Source organism: Acipenser ruthenus, chromosome 33, assembly GCF_902713425.1.
Source record: "Acipenser ruthenus chromosome 33, fAciRut3.2 maternal haplotype, whole genome shotgun sequence".
NCBI lineage: Eukaryota > Metazoa > Chordata > Actinopteri > Acipenseriformes > Acipenseridae > Acipenser > Acipenser ruthenus.
The window spans coordinates 3,614,692-3,632,113 of NC_081221.1; the positions used below are offsets into that span (position 1 = coordinate 3,614,692).

Sequence of the window (17,422 nt, forward strand, 5' to 3'; positions counted from 1 at the left end):
TTATGTGGAATGTAATAAACAAGAACCAAAATGGTGAGTTTTTTTCCTCCCTTCATTTTCCAACGCCGTTTAAATGTTTGTTTTATTTGAAGTGTTTACATTTCAGTTTTTGTTTGCTTGTTCAGCTACAAAAGGCATATGTAAACCTCATATTATTACTTTATGAAGACGTGTCTATGGCCACTGTTTACTGCGAAGAAATGGAATGAAAAAAAGTAATAAATTAATAAAATGCGGTGTCAACTTTATGTACTATTTATTTAGGGAATAAACAAAACAACGTTTAACTTGAACTGCTATTTGGCATCCTTTGTTTTGTAGTTAATTCACTCGGGTAAAGTAAGGCCTACACAACATATTATTTACTCCTGGAATATGTTTTTACATATTGTAACATCTTGCTGTAAAATAAAGGCACACACACACAGGGGCCACATCCCCTGACTCTGCTGCTATGCTGTCAATATAATGGCTTTTATTACTTTCTGAAAATGAACAAATATCCAAACGAATATTTAAATTATGAGCGACTATCCGAACATGAAAATCCTGTGTTCGTCACAGTACCCTTTTTTTCATAGTGAATCCATGGCCAAATTGTTTGGTGTCTATTTACTATATTTTAAATGTTATTCTTACATGTGCATTAAAGTTCATTGCTGATGACATTTTACCAAGAACTACTGTGTCATGTTTTAACTTTTGTCTTTGTCATCTGCTGTAAAATGACTTTAAACCTCAGGAGCCCTGGATCAGTTTCAACAAGGTCTCAGTCAGGGGTTGCAGCAAGCTTCTTAAACCATTTATATCCTTAAAATCGCCAGTTAAGTGTTTTAAATACCCTGGTACGCTCAACGTCATTATGAAGTGCAGTTTTGTAGAGTTGTGATCCCTCTCTACTGTAGTTCCTCATCAAGATTGAGTTTGTGTTCAGATATGCAGTGACGTTGGCAATCAATTAGACTGAAAGCAATTATTCCAGGAAAGGGATAACTGTTAGAATTTGACAGCGTGACAAGCATTATCTGGAATTGCACTGATATGGCTATTGGAAACCAGTCTCCTACACCTAGAGAATAACTTCAGACACTCCATCATACATTCTGAGAAAAGAAACTTGAGTCACGTAACAAACGTTTTGGCTGATGCGATGCAGGTGTTAGCAGCTGTAAGGTTACTTTATGATCTTGGTAAGTGTTAGCTCACAACTATATTGGCTGTACTTGTTGTATCCCTTTAATTTTATCATAACATATTGACTGCCCAGTTTGTTTACATTTACATTTACATGTCATATCTCCCCAGCAGGTGTCACTGCTGGGAAGTTGTTTCTGAGTTGCCTTGCAATGATAAAAAGTGCTATACACTGGGCCCCAATTCAGGGACATTTTAGATTGGTGCATTAGGCAAAGTCTTCTTTTCTGGTTAGTGCTGGAAACTGAAGACCTCCTTATTTTTCTACTGAGCAAGGATGGGAAAAAAGCAAACTTGCTTTCTTCTGCTCTGGAAGGACCCTCCTGTCAACAGGTGAGGGGGCCGTTCAGTCTTCTTAAACGTGCCGTCCGTGTGTTTGTGAATTTTTATAATGCGTGGTTTGAAACAACCGTACTTGTTTCACTCAAGGCTAGTGAATTAGTCCACTGTGCCACCTGGACCACATGAGATGTTTTATTAATTCAGTCCAACAACATGCTGCTTATCATTGAGACTTTATGAACTCAGGGTTTTGTATACAGTGGACACACTGTGCGGCATATCAAATAGGATGTCTGAGTCATAATGTATGTTCTCTTTAGCTTTGGTAGGCCATTTTATTCTAAACGCCTCTTTTTTTTCCGATTTTAAACTTGATTTATGTAGGAGGTGATAAAAGGCTGTTAAGTTTAAAAATGCCATATCATGGAGACCCTCCCCCTTTACAACAATTTGGACTGATGTGCTCAAGTATTAATTTAACAATACTGAAAAGTGCACTGGGCTACAGACTACAGGTAGAACTGCAAATAACATGGTGATGCAGAAAGGTGTTTTTGCAGGTGTTTCTGTACACGCATAGTAACTGTATTTCAGGCAAGGTGGGCAGGATCCTAACCCAGAGGGCAGGTAGGCACTGTACTGGTAGGGGCTACAGTAGCATAGTGATTTTGCCAAAGCTAACAGACTTTGTAGCAGATGTTCACAGTACAGCAAGTTCCCTGAAGGAATTCGAAACCATTGATCACTGAGGAATGGTCATGTATCTCTCCAGAACAAGTTGAAAACCTTGTAGACTTGTCACATTGAATCTATGTTGTCTTGACTGCAGTAGTAGTTGTGGACTCGCATTGAATAAGAAATGATGATGAGCTTAATTATCGGAATTGTATGGGCAACAAGCTTGGTTGTGTCTGCAGTAAATGGGTAAACGTAAAGCTTGGAACTGCTATCCTACAGGAGTCCTATTTCAGGCTCTGAGATTGCAGATTACAGTTCAAATGGGTACTAAGTGAGTTCAGTTTTTGGAACTCCTGCAGTTGATGTTAATGGAATATACATTAATGCAGTTGTAAAACAAAAGGTCAGTGTCTGACTGTGTTATACGGATCAGTGTAACTTTAAGGCAGAGATAGCAAAGGTTCTTACTTCACAACCATGAAAAAGAAATCATCCTCTTACCATGTCACTACAGGGATGGAAATATGACTCCCATTGCATAGCAGTTTGATCCATTTCTGATTTTAATAAGTTTAATAAGACACACTTGAGCTTGTAACCTGTATACTGTAGCTAATTAGTAAAACCTGGAATGGGTGAAACTGCTATGCATTAAGATTCTTATAGTATTTCCATCCCTGCCACTATGCAGCAAACTTAGGTTAAACTGTTCTGGAGCAGCCAGCATTTTTTTTTTTGCTCAATCCTTGCATTGCACTGTGAAGATAATACAGTAAGCATGTCCCAGGCTCTGTTTAAATGTAGCTATTTATGTTATTTTACTGTCTTCTGTCTTTATTTTTAACATCCATAAAACTTAGAAACAAAGTGGCACCTCCAAGAATCCCGATTACTATACAAGGACGTTGTGGGGAGAGTGTGCTCCCTACTCAACCACTTAGCCTACTTGTTCCTGCATCGTCTGACTTTCTGTTTTCCTGACCCAGCCTTACTCTTAGATTCCAGTATTTGATGAGTTTGTAATCTATACAGTTTAGCTCTGCTACAGTTAAATCCCTTTTCTGAGACTTTAAAACGCAGGGCATCAGATCACTAAGCAAAGGCTGTTAATATTTTATGCTTGATGTGTCTGTTTATCCATTTGTCTACTTAGAAGAAACTGTATTCAGGATCCATCACAACAACAACAGCAACAAAATCCTACCTTTCTCCACTAAAGCGGCAGGAAGAGATTACAGGGAAAATGTATTTTGACTGTGCAAGGAGATTAATAGGAGAAAGGGGTTCTCTTTGTAAAGCATTCTGCTCCCACGTGACTTGCCTGGGACAGGGACCTCTAAGCAATTTAAAGACAAATATAATTGAGGCAGTTGTGTGTTACCTTTTTTTTCTTCTCATCTTTAGTACAACGAAAAAAGCCTTTAAACATTAAAAGCTAAAAAGACAACTAAATTAGGTTAAGCAATAAATATTATAGATACTATAAGGCCTACTATAAGCGACTTGCATTTGACGCTGTTTTTTGTTGAGAGGCTGGATGGGCATCGATATTAGATGTTGAACCGCGCCCTCAGGCAGGCTTGAGGCATGCTCACAGGGCAATGCAGATCAATAGCCATGGATTCAGTCTCCAGTACCTTTTATGAGCAGAGATGAAAATAAGACTCCTATTGCATACTGTAGCAGTTTCACCCATTCCAGGTTTTGCTGCGAGCCACAGTGAAAACGTAGATAAACCAGGAATGGATACAACTGGTATGCTATGAGAGTTATTCCCATCTCTGAAATGCAACACCCAAATGGTGTAATCTACCTAATCTACGACCCAGTTGAATTTGGCACAGGTTCCATTCTTTTCAGCAAGGATTGTCCTTGGTACTTGGTCATTTTAATGCATTGTGTTTGTTTCAACATACATAATCATATTATGTAACGAAGATAACACCAATATGTGCCCAGGTTCATGTTAAAGAATAAAAGAAGAAGAATAATCAGGGGTTCAATTACATTTTCCGTATTACTTGCCAGAAATCAGGGTTCCCTCCAAATGCATTTTTGAAGACATGGGATGACAAGAACCTTTGCTTTAGGTACCCGAATAGAGCACTGCACACTGTAGAAGACATCGGCTATTACTGTTGGGTGGTGTTACAAATTGGTGGGACGACAAGAAATTGACAGAATTCTGTGTGTTTGCAGGCCGTCCACAGTATGCTTTAGGGCCAGCGGGGACCCATCAGTAAGGGAAGGTAGGCTAAGAATAGACTTTTCTCATGCTGTACAGTAGGACCCAGGTGACTGCTGCAGTTTCACGCCAGCCTTAGAGAACTTTGCAGCAAATGTCTTGACCGATTTAAAAAATAAAAATGTAAGTGCCATAACGGAGCCCTTGAATGCTGTGCTTGTTGCTGTGCTTCATGAAAACTCTATCAGGAAACGCATAAGGGATCCGACAGTCAATACCCTTTCAGATGGATTAGAGAGAAGAGCATGAAATATTCATTGTAAATACAGGGCCCCGTTCTGTTACTAAAAGCACAGCAATTGGTGAGACCAAACAAACTCCTTTTAGCTACATCCAGTAAGAGGCAGTGGGTACTGCAGTGTGTGCTTGGGTGAGGTTTTCATGATTGAGGAAAATTGAATTGAGGGAAAGAAAAATATATATTTTCCAGGTACTGTTCTAGTTACATCGTTGGCCATAATAGTGGAGGCACCCATACATACGAGTCATATATATATATATATATATATATATATATATATCTTGGATATAGAAAATCTCTTGCACAGATAACTGTCCTGTACTGATGCATCTAGTTATTAATCACAGTGGCAGGGGGACATGCACACAATGCTGTGACAGGCTTGTTTTCTTCTTGTTGCAGTGAGACTCCCCTGCACTCGTGTAGGAAGGGATGTCTGATGCAGAAGACCCCCTATAGAGTGTCCCACACGCCAGCACGGTTGACTCCTCTCTGCTTCATCCATGAGCTCCCAAAACAATCCAGGTAAAGCTGATTTTGCTTTCTGGTGTTATAGGGATTGGACAAAAACACATGTCCAGACAATGTTGGTAGAGAATAGGGCAAGGGGTTTTAGTTGATGCACAAATGTAGTGTAAGTAGATCCTCTGTTGTGAAGGGCACAGAAGACACATCTAAGGGAATAATGCTGTAAACAAACACCAATGAACATAGATTATAAATAACATTTAAAATTCAACACTGTAGCTTTTAATTCTTTAAAATCCAATTACATTTCAGAGATGTCCTGCCAATTTTGTCATCACTGCCTCATGCCTATATTTCGGAGTTTAGCCATTTACTCCCAACAAGTGGCATTGAAGAAAACAGATTTCTAAAATAAGTATATTCGTCCTCATTAGCAGATGTTTGATAGCGGAAGGCAGCACTTTGTTTTGTTTAAGCTGAATAAAGGGGAGACGGCCTTTTCTTTTTAATTGTCACAGAAATAAACCCAACAAGTAGCTTCTTTAAAATGCTGAGTGGCTTCATTGCACTCGAGAAGAGCTTCGTGCACATGGAGTAGACTAACAGTGATTAATATGGAGAGGAAGTACAGCTTGTCGTTATATTGACGTGACAGTCTTTGAGCCTAGGTCATCTCTCTCTCTCTCTCTCTCTCTCTCTCTCTCTCTCTCTCTCTCTCTCTCTCTCCACAATCATGTGGGGTTATTATTAGGTTTGGCTATGGCCACAAAGACCTTTCCTACCCTACTCTCCTTTGCTGACATCTTTTAATGTCCCTGGGTACCGTGGCAACCTGAGATTCAGTCTACGCTTGCGTCCTCTTACAATTGTCATCGAAACAACTGTTTACGTCAGAGTTTAATTTTAGGGGTGAGTGGGAGTGGGGGTAGGGGGCTGGGCACATTAGGTCTTTCTGAGAGATTACCTTCCTGTGGGTCTCAGCTGTAGTGTGATATGGAACTCTACTTTGCCTCTAGAAGAATCACCTACCGTAATTATTGCTGTACTTTTTTTTTTAAAAGTTGCGGTGAAAGGGTAGTCCCCTACCATGTTATTTTGTAGCATACCCATTATTATCTTGTTATCCATACTGGCTTATATACGCAGGTCATTATGGCGTTCAAACAAAGCACAGCACAGCCAGTGTTACTGTGGGAACAGAAATAACAGCAGTGTGCTTCCAAGGGGCTGGACTTAATGGCATCTCATACCATCCTTTTTCCCCAGGTATACTTTGTAACCTTATCTAGATTCATTGCTCACAACCCTTCAAAAGATTATTGTCCCCCTTTCTGGCCTTTTGTCATTAACATTTTATTTTTTTATGGGAGAAAGGTTTTACGTGATTCTGTAGAAAATACCCGCTTGTAGCAGCTGAAATACCTGCTCAGAGGGCTGTCCGTCCCACTGATTGTGCTGCAAATGAGAGATGGGTGCTGTTGCAGAGACTGGGCAAGCACCTTGAGACTTGTGCTGCATGCAGAACACTGCTGTGTCCCAACCCTGCCCCCTCCCCACCCTGGCCAACCAGTGAGAGACTTGATAGAACTGGAGATGAATACATCCGCACAGGCAGGCACAGCAAGCCTGATGACAATCAGAGGCAACATACATTATGCAGTGAACCTTTGTGCAACCAGCCTCTGTGTGTATTGGTTAGTCCCAGATCCCTTTCGTATTAATCTTGATTTAAGACATGTGCACGTGTGTGGTGGGATTAACCTACCCTCCACTATGAGAAGCCACCAGAGGTAAAAGTACCAGGGCATTAGCCCAGTTCACAATCTAGTCAACTTGCAGGGGGCCTAATGGGTTAATGTGTTTCTCTATACAATGCAAATGCATTCAGAGCTGTAGAATGGTGAAGAACAAACTGTACAGGTTGATTTAAGTGAATGTGATTGCGGGACACAACAGCCTTAAATGGTATATTCAATTGATCAACCTTTTAATTTGCCACAGCTTAGATCAATAAAATAGACCCAGAGTTCTGTTGCTACTCAGTATGTTTCTTGCTGTACAGTGGAAATTAGACAGGGGGAGCCAGATAACTCTGTTTGACACCGAGGAAGACCAGCACAGCAACGGAAGAACAGCAGCATTGCTATGCATTAGTGTATTTGGCAGCGCACAGTGCAATTCTCAGGGCTAATTGTTACAGCAGTCAGCTCCATCCTTTAGTTCTTTAGTGATGACACCAAGATTGCTTTTGTTAAGGCAAGATCAAATAGGTTTTGGTGGAATACCAAACTATAAAATGGTTTGTGATTGTACATGTCAAACTTTTTTTTATTTTTTATGTGTTCATTTTAATCCAGTCGTTAACCCTGGATAACCCACTTTACTTTTAAGATGCAGATTTGCAGTACAGTTTTAGACTTATTATATACTTGGTACGAGAAACTCATTTTTACAATCACAAAAAACCGTACATTGCACAATTACCAGTATCAGCCATTTAACTTTAAGGTGAAACTCCAGAGCAGCTGTATAAAGTGCCTAGGACCTGGACAAAATGATGGCGGTGCCGTAGCTGTTAAATGATATATATTTGGCTGCAGGTGACACTATTTAAATCACATGTAAATAACTAAAGCCAACCTGGACGTTCTTATTCTTATGCTTTTTCTTTTTCTTTAATCCGTTACACATCAAAAAAAAAAAAAAAAAAAAAAATGCTTAAAATAATACTGAAACATTTTATCAATGGACAGTAATGCATACATTATAAACTCCCTAATCTTCTCTGTGAATTGGGTTCAATATTATTCATTTCACGCAGGCAGCGGATACTGCTCATTAAGTTATTCATACACACACCTGCTGTGAGAATGCGCGTTAGGGTAAAATCCTAAAAGGAATGTCGTTCTTAAAACTCGGCAGGGTTCAGATAGTGGAATATTTAACAAGAAAGAATGAATGAAATTATCAAAGTATAGCTATGAAGTGGGAGTTGAAACAGAAAGTGCTGCACATGGAGATTGTGTGTTACAGCAGTAAATCCGTTATGTGTAATGCATGTCAATGAATATGCAGAACAAGTCTTGCACTGACCTTTTGTTGGATTAATAAAATATAGCTAATATTTAATCTAGGTTTTATGAAACTAGTAGCTAAGTGTTGGAGCGCTGTACCGACTTTTGATGGAAACGGGCTCTGCGCTTTTCAATTTATGGAAGTCTGATAGTTAAAATCAAATAATTAGTACATATGTTGAGGTATATTAAAAACAGTTGTTGCCATTATGTATACTTCCGTGTCTATAGTAAGTAATTGTGTTTCATGTGTCTAAATACCTTGAGGAAAAAGAAATACAACTCTGAACGTCTGTATGTTGCCTATTTTGCTGAGAAAGAACTAGTTCCTATTGCAGTAAAATAACAGAATGCAAGCAGCTTTTGGTTTCAGAATCCAGTACTGACCTTGAATGAGTACTAAAACTCATGGCAAGTTGCATTTTATGCTACCCTCGAAAAACCTCATTTGACAAAGACTAAAAAAACAAAGGCAGTTCTGACAAGGTACAGATTACGATCAGTCCTCAAAACAAATCATTAATGTGAACGGGCTGGTCACAACTGCTTTAGATTAAGTCAGAGTGAACTGCAGCATAAACCAGCCTTTCATAGCTCCACTACACCTACAGCATTGCAGGGAAATTAGATTTCTCAGGGCTCTGTAGAAAGGTAATAACGGCCGGACAATTCGGTGGAGTGGTAAAATTACGTACTGAAGGGCTGGGGGGGGGGGTGGGGTGGGGTGGTGTGTGTAAATATAGTAGTTTATAGCGCACCTTCCCTCCCACTCGCTTCACAGCTCTCCTGCAGATGAACTTGTCTGCTAGAGACTCCACAAGAACAAGCCCGCTGTCACTTTAATCCACGCTGGCAGCACGGCTCCTTTCTTGCATGATCTGCTGGCGGAGGCTGTGCTTACAGAAGTAGGCTGCGTCTCTGCTAGCGGCAGTGTGACTCCCTGCAGACCCTGGCAGATCAAGGATTGAAACCCAGCAGGCTAGGATCGGGGGTGGGTGGGGGGGTTGGCTGGTTTGGTAGGAGTAAGCATTAGACATTAATCTAGTTGGAGCATATACAATTACATTCATTTTGTCTGGAGTGTTGTTGTTTTCAAGGGTCCTCGTTGATATGGAGATCCTTATATGCTGGTTGCGTCCGTCACACTCCACTGTACATGGTCAACACAATAACTGCCTTCATTCTGCATCAAACATCTCCAAACTTCTCGAATACATTCCTACTGTAGCCTCCTGTTGACTTGGGGTAGCCTTTGGCTATAATCCGATTAAACTCCTCTTATTTATTTATTTTTTTAAGGATTATGCATGACATACATATTTTAGATGCATCATTTTCTGTTTTTATAAACATGGACCATTCCATGATTTTTTTTTTTTTTTGTTTCACTCATAATGGCAACATATTTTTGTTGTGATAAGTGTATCCTAATAGACAAAAATATGATCATCCTCAATGGCTTGTGCTTGCCAGTAGTTTGATATTGAAATGGTAATTGCTAACATCATGGAGCCTAGTGGTTTTTTTTTTTTATTGTTTTGTCCTGTATTTACAAAAGCTACATTGTGCTGGGAATACAGTTCTGTTGCTAGAGGCTTCAATTGTGGGACAGATTTGAACCCAGGCTTCCAGTGATAAAAGACATAAGAGGCTGGAGACTCCTGAGCCTGTTCTATATTCCTGGGAACTGACATTCGGGAGGTTGCTCAGTACTGTGTCAGGGTGTAGGGGGTCAGTCCATAGCGACCTGCGCTGACAAAGACATTTAATAATGAGAAATTACATCCTTTTATATCCATAGGTGACGCATGAGACCCTGGATTATTTATTAAAAAATAAAAAAGGAATGTGTTATCTGTCAGGGCTTACAATTGCCATTGGGGTTGAGTTGATCATGAGTCATTTCTGCTTTCTATATTTGTGTGTGTGGGGGGGGGGGGGGGGGGGGGGGCGGGTCAGTCAGTCCATTGCTCATGCTGAAATTCTTGAAGGTCTCGCTTTGATAGGGATGATAGGTGCACATGTGTCTGTTTTGTCCCCAGGAGTATAATACAAATCTGAAATAAAATTCTATTGAGGCATAACATTAATTCTCTACTGTTAACTTTATTGTTGTACTGTATATGGAAAACCTGCCTAAACCTTTATAATAAATGGCAGTTTAAATGAATAAGGCTTGGAATTGTTAATTAATTAGTGATTACTTAATTGAAATTTAATTGGAAATTATTATTATTATTATTATTATTAGCAATAATAATAATAATAATAATAATAATAATAATAATAATAATAATAATGGTATATAATTTTAACCATGACAGCAAAACTGGTTTTCTGTGATAACCAGGGTGCCATAATGCATCTCCAGTACCACCACAGCAAAATCTGTTGAACAATAAAACATATTAGTAAACATGTTTAAAAAATGTCTCCTGACAAAATTGCAAAGGTAATCTTCTATATACAGAAGAACAATGTCCTTTGACCGAGGTATGCTCTTTTTGAAGGAAGCGACAGCATTGCGTCAGCGTAAATTCATGAAGGGGAGTGAAGTGGAGAGAATGCACGCAAGTGACAGATCTTAGATATTTAAAATTCGGCAACCATACTGTAGCTTTCAGGTGAAGCTAGAACACAGATGAAGCTATTACTGTAAATGGTAGCCAACATTACTTTTGTGCAGTTTCTGTTTTTAAAAGTGTTTCTTAAAACACTAGCCGTCGTTGCTAGGTGTGTTTTAAGAGTGAGCGGTTAAAACCATGCTGGCCCAGCCCTCTCTCTTTCTCTCCCTCTCTCTTTCTCTCCCTCTTTCTCTCTCTCTCTCTCCTGTTCACTCTCTTTCCCTCGGCATGCAGTTGATGGCTGATTACTCCTCGAAGCAGTGCTGGTATTTATAGAACGTGATCATCTGTTGTTGTTGCTGCAGGGTCCTCAGAAGAGCAGGCAAAGTTACTGTCTCAGAAACCATAAAATAAGTATTTATAGAACAACCCATCCCTGAAACTTTTTTTTGTTTTTGTTTGTTTAAGCCTAGGTCTGTTTTCAGCTACTGTAAATTGTTTTTCAGTGCTTTATCGGCGCATTGACTCCACAGCATATCAAACCATTCTTGATTTTTCCTTGACCCTTCATTTTCTACAAAGTTTTGATTCCTGGGTGACAACTTAATTCCATAGCTTCTTTCTGAGAACCTTTGTTGGCTTACCAGTTCCTTGACATTAACTGGGAGAGTTCAGCCAGGCAATACAAGCCCTGGCCTCTCACCCACTCTCCTGGGGCTAAAAATACACCTGTCCCACGTCAACGACAAAAGTACACCCACTTATAAATAAGCCATTATAAAGCTGAGGGGGGTTGAAATACCAGTGCACTTGTATTTAATAGCTGTGTAAGACATCAGGTTTGACCACTTTTTTTTTTTCACGAGAAATGTGAATACTAATTTGTATAATGCATGCATCTTGGCAGTTTTCCTGCTTGAAGACACTATCCTAAGGATCATTCATATAAATTCTTCCAAAAAAAAAGCTGTTCATGTTATTGAAACATCTCCTTGTTGGTCTGCAGGTACAGTATTAGAGCCCCCCTAATGCTCTTTGTGGTTTAACCCTGTCTCACTCACCAGTTCCTTAGCTTCAGCAAAGAAAGCAGGATGATACAGCAAGTGTTAGGTGGAGTTTGAACTGAAAAGGACTTTAGGAACAGTAACGAGTGCCGGTCTTCAGAAACAATGAGACATGACCAAACAAAATGACTCCTGCCCCCCCCCCCCCCCCATTTGCAAGCATATTTACCCTTAGCTACCCTTTAGCTAATGTCTGCTATGATCTAAGCCCAACTTAAAGCACAGTAACACTTTTACTCAACAATTAAGTCATGTACTGTAAAAAGTTACATCACACACTAATACTCAGGGAGCTTCTGGGATTCTCTGCAGTGTGGAAAATAACAGTACTGGGTAATTTTAAAAGAAGACATGGCTAATCCATCCTTGTTCTGAGAAAGCCCATTCATATATATATATGTATTTGTGTGTTATTTGTGTTCCGCCTTTTGTTCCCGAAATGATTTTCAAAGCCCACAAGGCAAGTAAGAACATAAGAAAGTTTACAAACGAGAGCAGGCCATTCAGCCCATCTTGCTCGTTTGGTTGTTAGTAGCTTATTGATCCCAGAATCTCATCAAGCAGCTTCTTGAAGGATCCCAGGGTGTCAGCTTCAACAACATTAATGGGGAGTTGGTTCTAGACCCTTCAGGTATGCCAGGGGTCAATGTTGGAAAACTCCCAGCTCTGTGACTAAACATGGGTGACTTCTGTCTCCTGGGCTATTATCCAGAACCTTTCCAAAGGTTTAAAAACTTTTAAACATTTTGAAAAGGTGGTGGAGCAAGTACTGGAATGTATCTCTTCCCCTTTTTCTTCCCTGAAGCTCCTTTCTCCAAACAGTTGTTTTTTCTCTCTGTTAAGCAGGGATCCAGTGTTGGGTGCTATTATAATATCACTGTCCCCAATAATCGGATTATGCTGACAGACTCCTAATGCCCTGGCTAAGATTTCCTCCCCTTGGATGTTATATCTAGTATTGCTCATTCAAATTAACGTCTGCCTCAATTACATCACAGTGGTCACTGTACTCCGAATGGTAGCTCCCTTTTTAGCAGGAAATAGATCAACATAATATTTGACTGTATAAAAGGAGCGCTGTGGAGTTCTTCCTTTGGCGCCAGAAGTTTCTTCATTCAGTTCCCCTATAAAGAGTGTTTGATCGTACTACCACAGTTCCTAATAGCTTGCCCATCTCTTCATCAGTAACACCTACTGAAAAATCTGCTGTATAGTCTTTGATGATCTATCTTCTGTCACACATTACTATGGGGGCTAAGCACTGCATCAGGAAAAAACTACCATTAGGGTAGGAGCAAAGAAGGGGGGTGGAATCACAGCACAGTATTGCTTGTGCTGTCCTTGAGGAAACGCTTACAGAAAACCCACATAAAGTAGAATGCAATGAATTTTGTTTCATCGTTCTTATTCACAAGGGAAATATTATAAGTAAAGGTTAAGGATGTTTTTTTCTGTTTTTATAGATCTCTAAAATGCAGAGATAATGAGAATTTTTTTCATTTATAACTAAGCTTAAGCTGCTAATTTCCAGTCCCATCCTTATTTGGATGACAGACTGACCATGTTACCTTGGGCTCTGAGTCACCTTTTAATTTGGGATCTGTACCCAACATCTCCTGGCACCCAGTCCTTGACTTGAACTCCTAATTATCTTTTCTTTTTTTTTTTAAATACTCATTCCGTGATGGACATTGCAAACCACTGTACAATAAAAAGAGCAATACTGTTTCGATTTCTGAAATAAAAACGCTGCATACTGAGTATGCAGCTGCAATGTGCAGATATGTGCTGCAATGAAGACACAGGGAGTGAAGAGTGAATAGGTCCTGTCTGCAGGTCATCCATGAGTTTACCATTAGGAAGAAAAATTTATATTACAAATTCCTTGCACCTGATGATTTTCATAAGACATGTATTTCAGGTTAGTTCTGAAACCCAGGGCTGGGTCCAGGGTATTTTTGTGATGTAGACTCCTATTCACTAGGAACTGGATTAGACTACCCAAAGTAGTTTCTAGTTGCCCACAGACTGTCCCATTGTCAATGCACTGGGCCGACCAGCCCCAACAACACTTACTGTAGGACATTATGTATTAGGGGGTTAGTCATTTGGAAGATGTTGTTTTGTCTTAAGCCACCACATTCTTCAAATTGCAGTTTTTAATGAGGCGTGTCGGTAACATACATAGCCTCCTTAGTGAAGGACATAAAAAACAGATTTACAAGTGTCAGGATCCACGGCTTTTTAGCTGGTGATGCTTCACTAAGTATAGCTGGTTTATAGTTAGAGCCGAGTGATGTTGTTTTTTCTGCTGTATGAAATATGTAAACAGATCTATATTTAGATGGCAGATACACATGTAGTTACAGTGAGCACTGATATACAGATATGTTTGTGTACAGACATTTGAGCTTAATTTAGATTAATGTCTGCGCTGTGCAAGTGGCAAACCTTGATATTGTAGCGTAATGCACAAATAGCTATAATATATATATATATATATATATATATATATATATATATATATATATATATATATATATATATACTTTTTTTTCTTAAATAAGGAAAGCAAGTATTATAATTATGAATAATTTATTATATAATAATTTCTTACCTGCCAGTGAAAACATGATCACATTTATTTTGTATACTACTGTACTCAAACGTTCAGAGGTCTGCCTTTTATGTCACTCATAAAAGGTAGAGTGTGTAAAAGAAAGCTAAATGTATTGCAAGAGTTTATCTTTTCATGAGCTCTCGTAGCAAAAGGAGCAACCTTTCAGTGCAACTGACTGCCTCTTGCCTCTCTCTGGCTCACAGAGGGTTAAAGCACTGTAGCGGCTGTGGGAAAGGCTCTCTTGATTGGTCCCCAGTGTTTGCATGAGAAATCCTCCTTCCCTGAGCTTGGAGTGCTCTATTTATAGCTGGCCCCTCCTCTCTTGCAATTCCAATGCTATTTCCAGCCACTTAGGCTTGCAGAGCCTCAGTCTGTTTGTAAACTCACCAGCCTCTGTGCCCTACAGTACAGCAGATGCACGGTGTACAAAGCAGGGGGGTCAGCTTCCATTCTGCTTTCCTTTCCTTGTATTTTGTTTTTTATTCTCCTTTTGGATTACTTTGGTGCTGCTAATACCGAGGACTCTGTTGCTGTACATTTTAAAACATCCCAACGATGCCTAACCCTTGAGTGGTTTCCTTCTACAAACAGCTACAGATCTCTGTACCGAGTGACTCATGCATGGATGCAGACGCCACGCTCCCATTTCCTTTGCTGTTTTTGCCTTTTTAAATGGAATGTTTTTGAAATAAGCAGGTGAAGGAAGTTGGAAGTGCTGAAAAGATATTGTGGTATTAAAAATAGTTTTGGTGTGGATATCCAAACTTTCCATCCTGAAAATGAACTTGTCTTTGAATGTTAACCTCTGGAAGCAACTATTTCTTCTTCAGATTAGTTCAGTGGACAAATAATATTGTGTTTCTTTACAATTCTTATTTAGGTGGGATGCTGCTTTTAAAGTTACAAGACTGTTTGTAACACTCCCCCTCTCCACCCTCCTTTTTCTCTTGTCAACAAACAACAGCAAACTTGTTTTTAAAGGACTTCGTAACATGCTTTCCTTTTGCTGCGAAGATACTTTGGATTAGTTGCACTTAAACATCAAGAGCATGTTAACTTTTTTTTTTTGTTCATGAATTCATATACTGGCCAGCTCTTAGTGGAGCTTGTTGATATTTATTTATTTATTTATTTATTTATTTATATATATATATTTTGCTCCATCTTTATCTCTCTGAACCTTGGATCAATTTGGCATGCTTTTGAACCCCAAAGTGCCGGGGCTGTCAGCAATGTTACAGACTATTTACGAGACCGAATCATGTTTTTCCTCAGACGGCGTGACTAGCCGGGAGCAGCCTCTAGATCTGCTGGCCAGAAACCGGATTCACACCATTCCCACCTCTGGTGAGTAGCAGCAGCACTTTGATCAGGGACTCTGTCTATTTACAAAGCGACTGGCAGCGATTGCTTGAGATCCATTAGGCCACAATACTAGAGGCATTTGAGAAGGCAAATGAGAAAATAACTTATATAACAAGAGATGGATTGCTGTCCCATACACTGCAGAGCTGTGGGTTTTAGTTGGTTAAAACAGGTAGCACCTGAGCTTTTAGTGGTCAGTAGGTCATTTTCCCCGGGGCTAATGTTGACTTAGACTAGATAAGCATCATTTATCTGACATTCAGTGTGTGTGCACTGTTAAGCATGTACTATGCGTAGCATTGCTACTTGCAAATTTTAACATTTACACAACTTTGTAGGCATTCAAAATCTACAAGATTCTGTAGAGCATTCTACGTTTGTCTTTCCAGCATACAGGATTGCTGTAATCCTTTTGTAGAATGCTATACGAGTAGCATCGTGAAACTCAGGTGGGTGGAATGATTCTGACTCTTCGGGATCATACAGTCTTCATTTGCCTGGTATCTTGATTGTGTGGAGTGTGCTTTGTAAAGGCTCATTTACTAAGCTAATTTAAGTGTTTAAGCATGTGTGCTGTTCTTAAAAAAGGAAGATGGGGTGGGAGGCAGGGGACTTTTTGATGGGGCCCTAGGCCCCCACAAAGAACAGTTCATCTTAGCTGGAAAATTATAAAAGTGTCTCTGCTATTTTTTCTGATGTTATCTTACTGTGTGGATTCAGGAAGAGCAGAATTTGCATAATTCAAAGCATTTAAGATGGAACATATATGTGTAAAAAAAATAAACTACAAAAATTGTTTTTAAAATGTATTTTTTATGTAATTTTGGAAGCCCGTGGCACAAAAGTCCTCCTTTTTGAGACAGCAGAAACACTGGCAATGCGGGCTTCCCTACTAGCAACCATTATTTCCCTTCTTACCTGTGTTGTGGTTGCAGAAAGAGCGTGGGCCATGTTCTGTGCAATTTGTTTGATATGGTGTTAGTAAATGTTCTATAGTGACATCAAAGACAAAAAGCATCACCAATGTTTTAGATGTACGGTGGCCCTGAAGTGCAAAACACCAGCAAATTAAATGTTAGTGACATGTAAACAAAAAGGTAACGACTTACAAATAAAAAGTTAGCGGCAAACAACCAAATCCCAAAAATGGTGCTAGGTAGTGGAGGGAACTTGATCGCTCCTCTTGAAGGAACAATCACTGTATTACTGTGATCCTGGAGAGCAAAGTGCATCGTCTTTGCACAGTCCTTGGTATGTGTTGTTTTTTATATATATATATATATATATATATATATATATATATATATATATATATATATATATATATATATATATATATATATATATATAACTGAACATTTGAATATTATTTTAAGCAAAGCTGAAATGGTGTTGAGAGTGTAAAACTGTTTTAGTCTTAAAATATTTTGATTATTTACTATTTGTATTCAACACCATTTATTTTATTTATTCATTCATTCATTCATTCATTCATTCATTCATTCATTCAATTATCCCTCTCTCCACTACCTAGCACCCACCCTCTTAAGTGTTTCGTTTCCGTTTTGGAATTTGTTTGTTTTTGTTGCTAACTTTTTATCTTTTTATTTGTAAGTCGCTACCTGAC

The 17,422-nt window shown here is 39.2% G+C and overlaps 1 protein-coding gene across 3 annotated transcripts in view; it reads left to right on the top strand.

Annotated features, from left to right (window-relative positions):
- Positions 1 to 17,422, top strand: part of hdac5 (histone deacetylase 5) — a 77,832-nt gene that overhangs the window by 4,293 nt on the left and 56,117 nt on the right. The window contains exons 2-3 of one of the 3 annotated variants that reach the window (XM_059006747.1): positions 5,043 to 5,165; positions 15,706 to 15,777. In XM_059006747.1, the coding sequence (XP_058862730.1) occupies positions 5,144 to 5,165; positions 15,706 to 15,777 (94 nt within the window). In that variant the 5' untranslated portion in view covers positions 5,043 to 5,143. Of the gene's footprint in view, positions 1 to 5,042; positions 5,166 to 14,816; positions 15,778 to 17,422 lie in introns of those variants that run through there. The other 2 variants (XM_059006744.1, XM_059006746.1) reach the window with 2 other exon arrangements.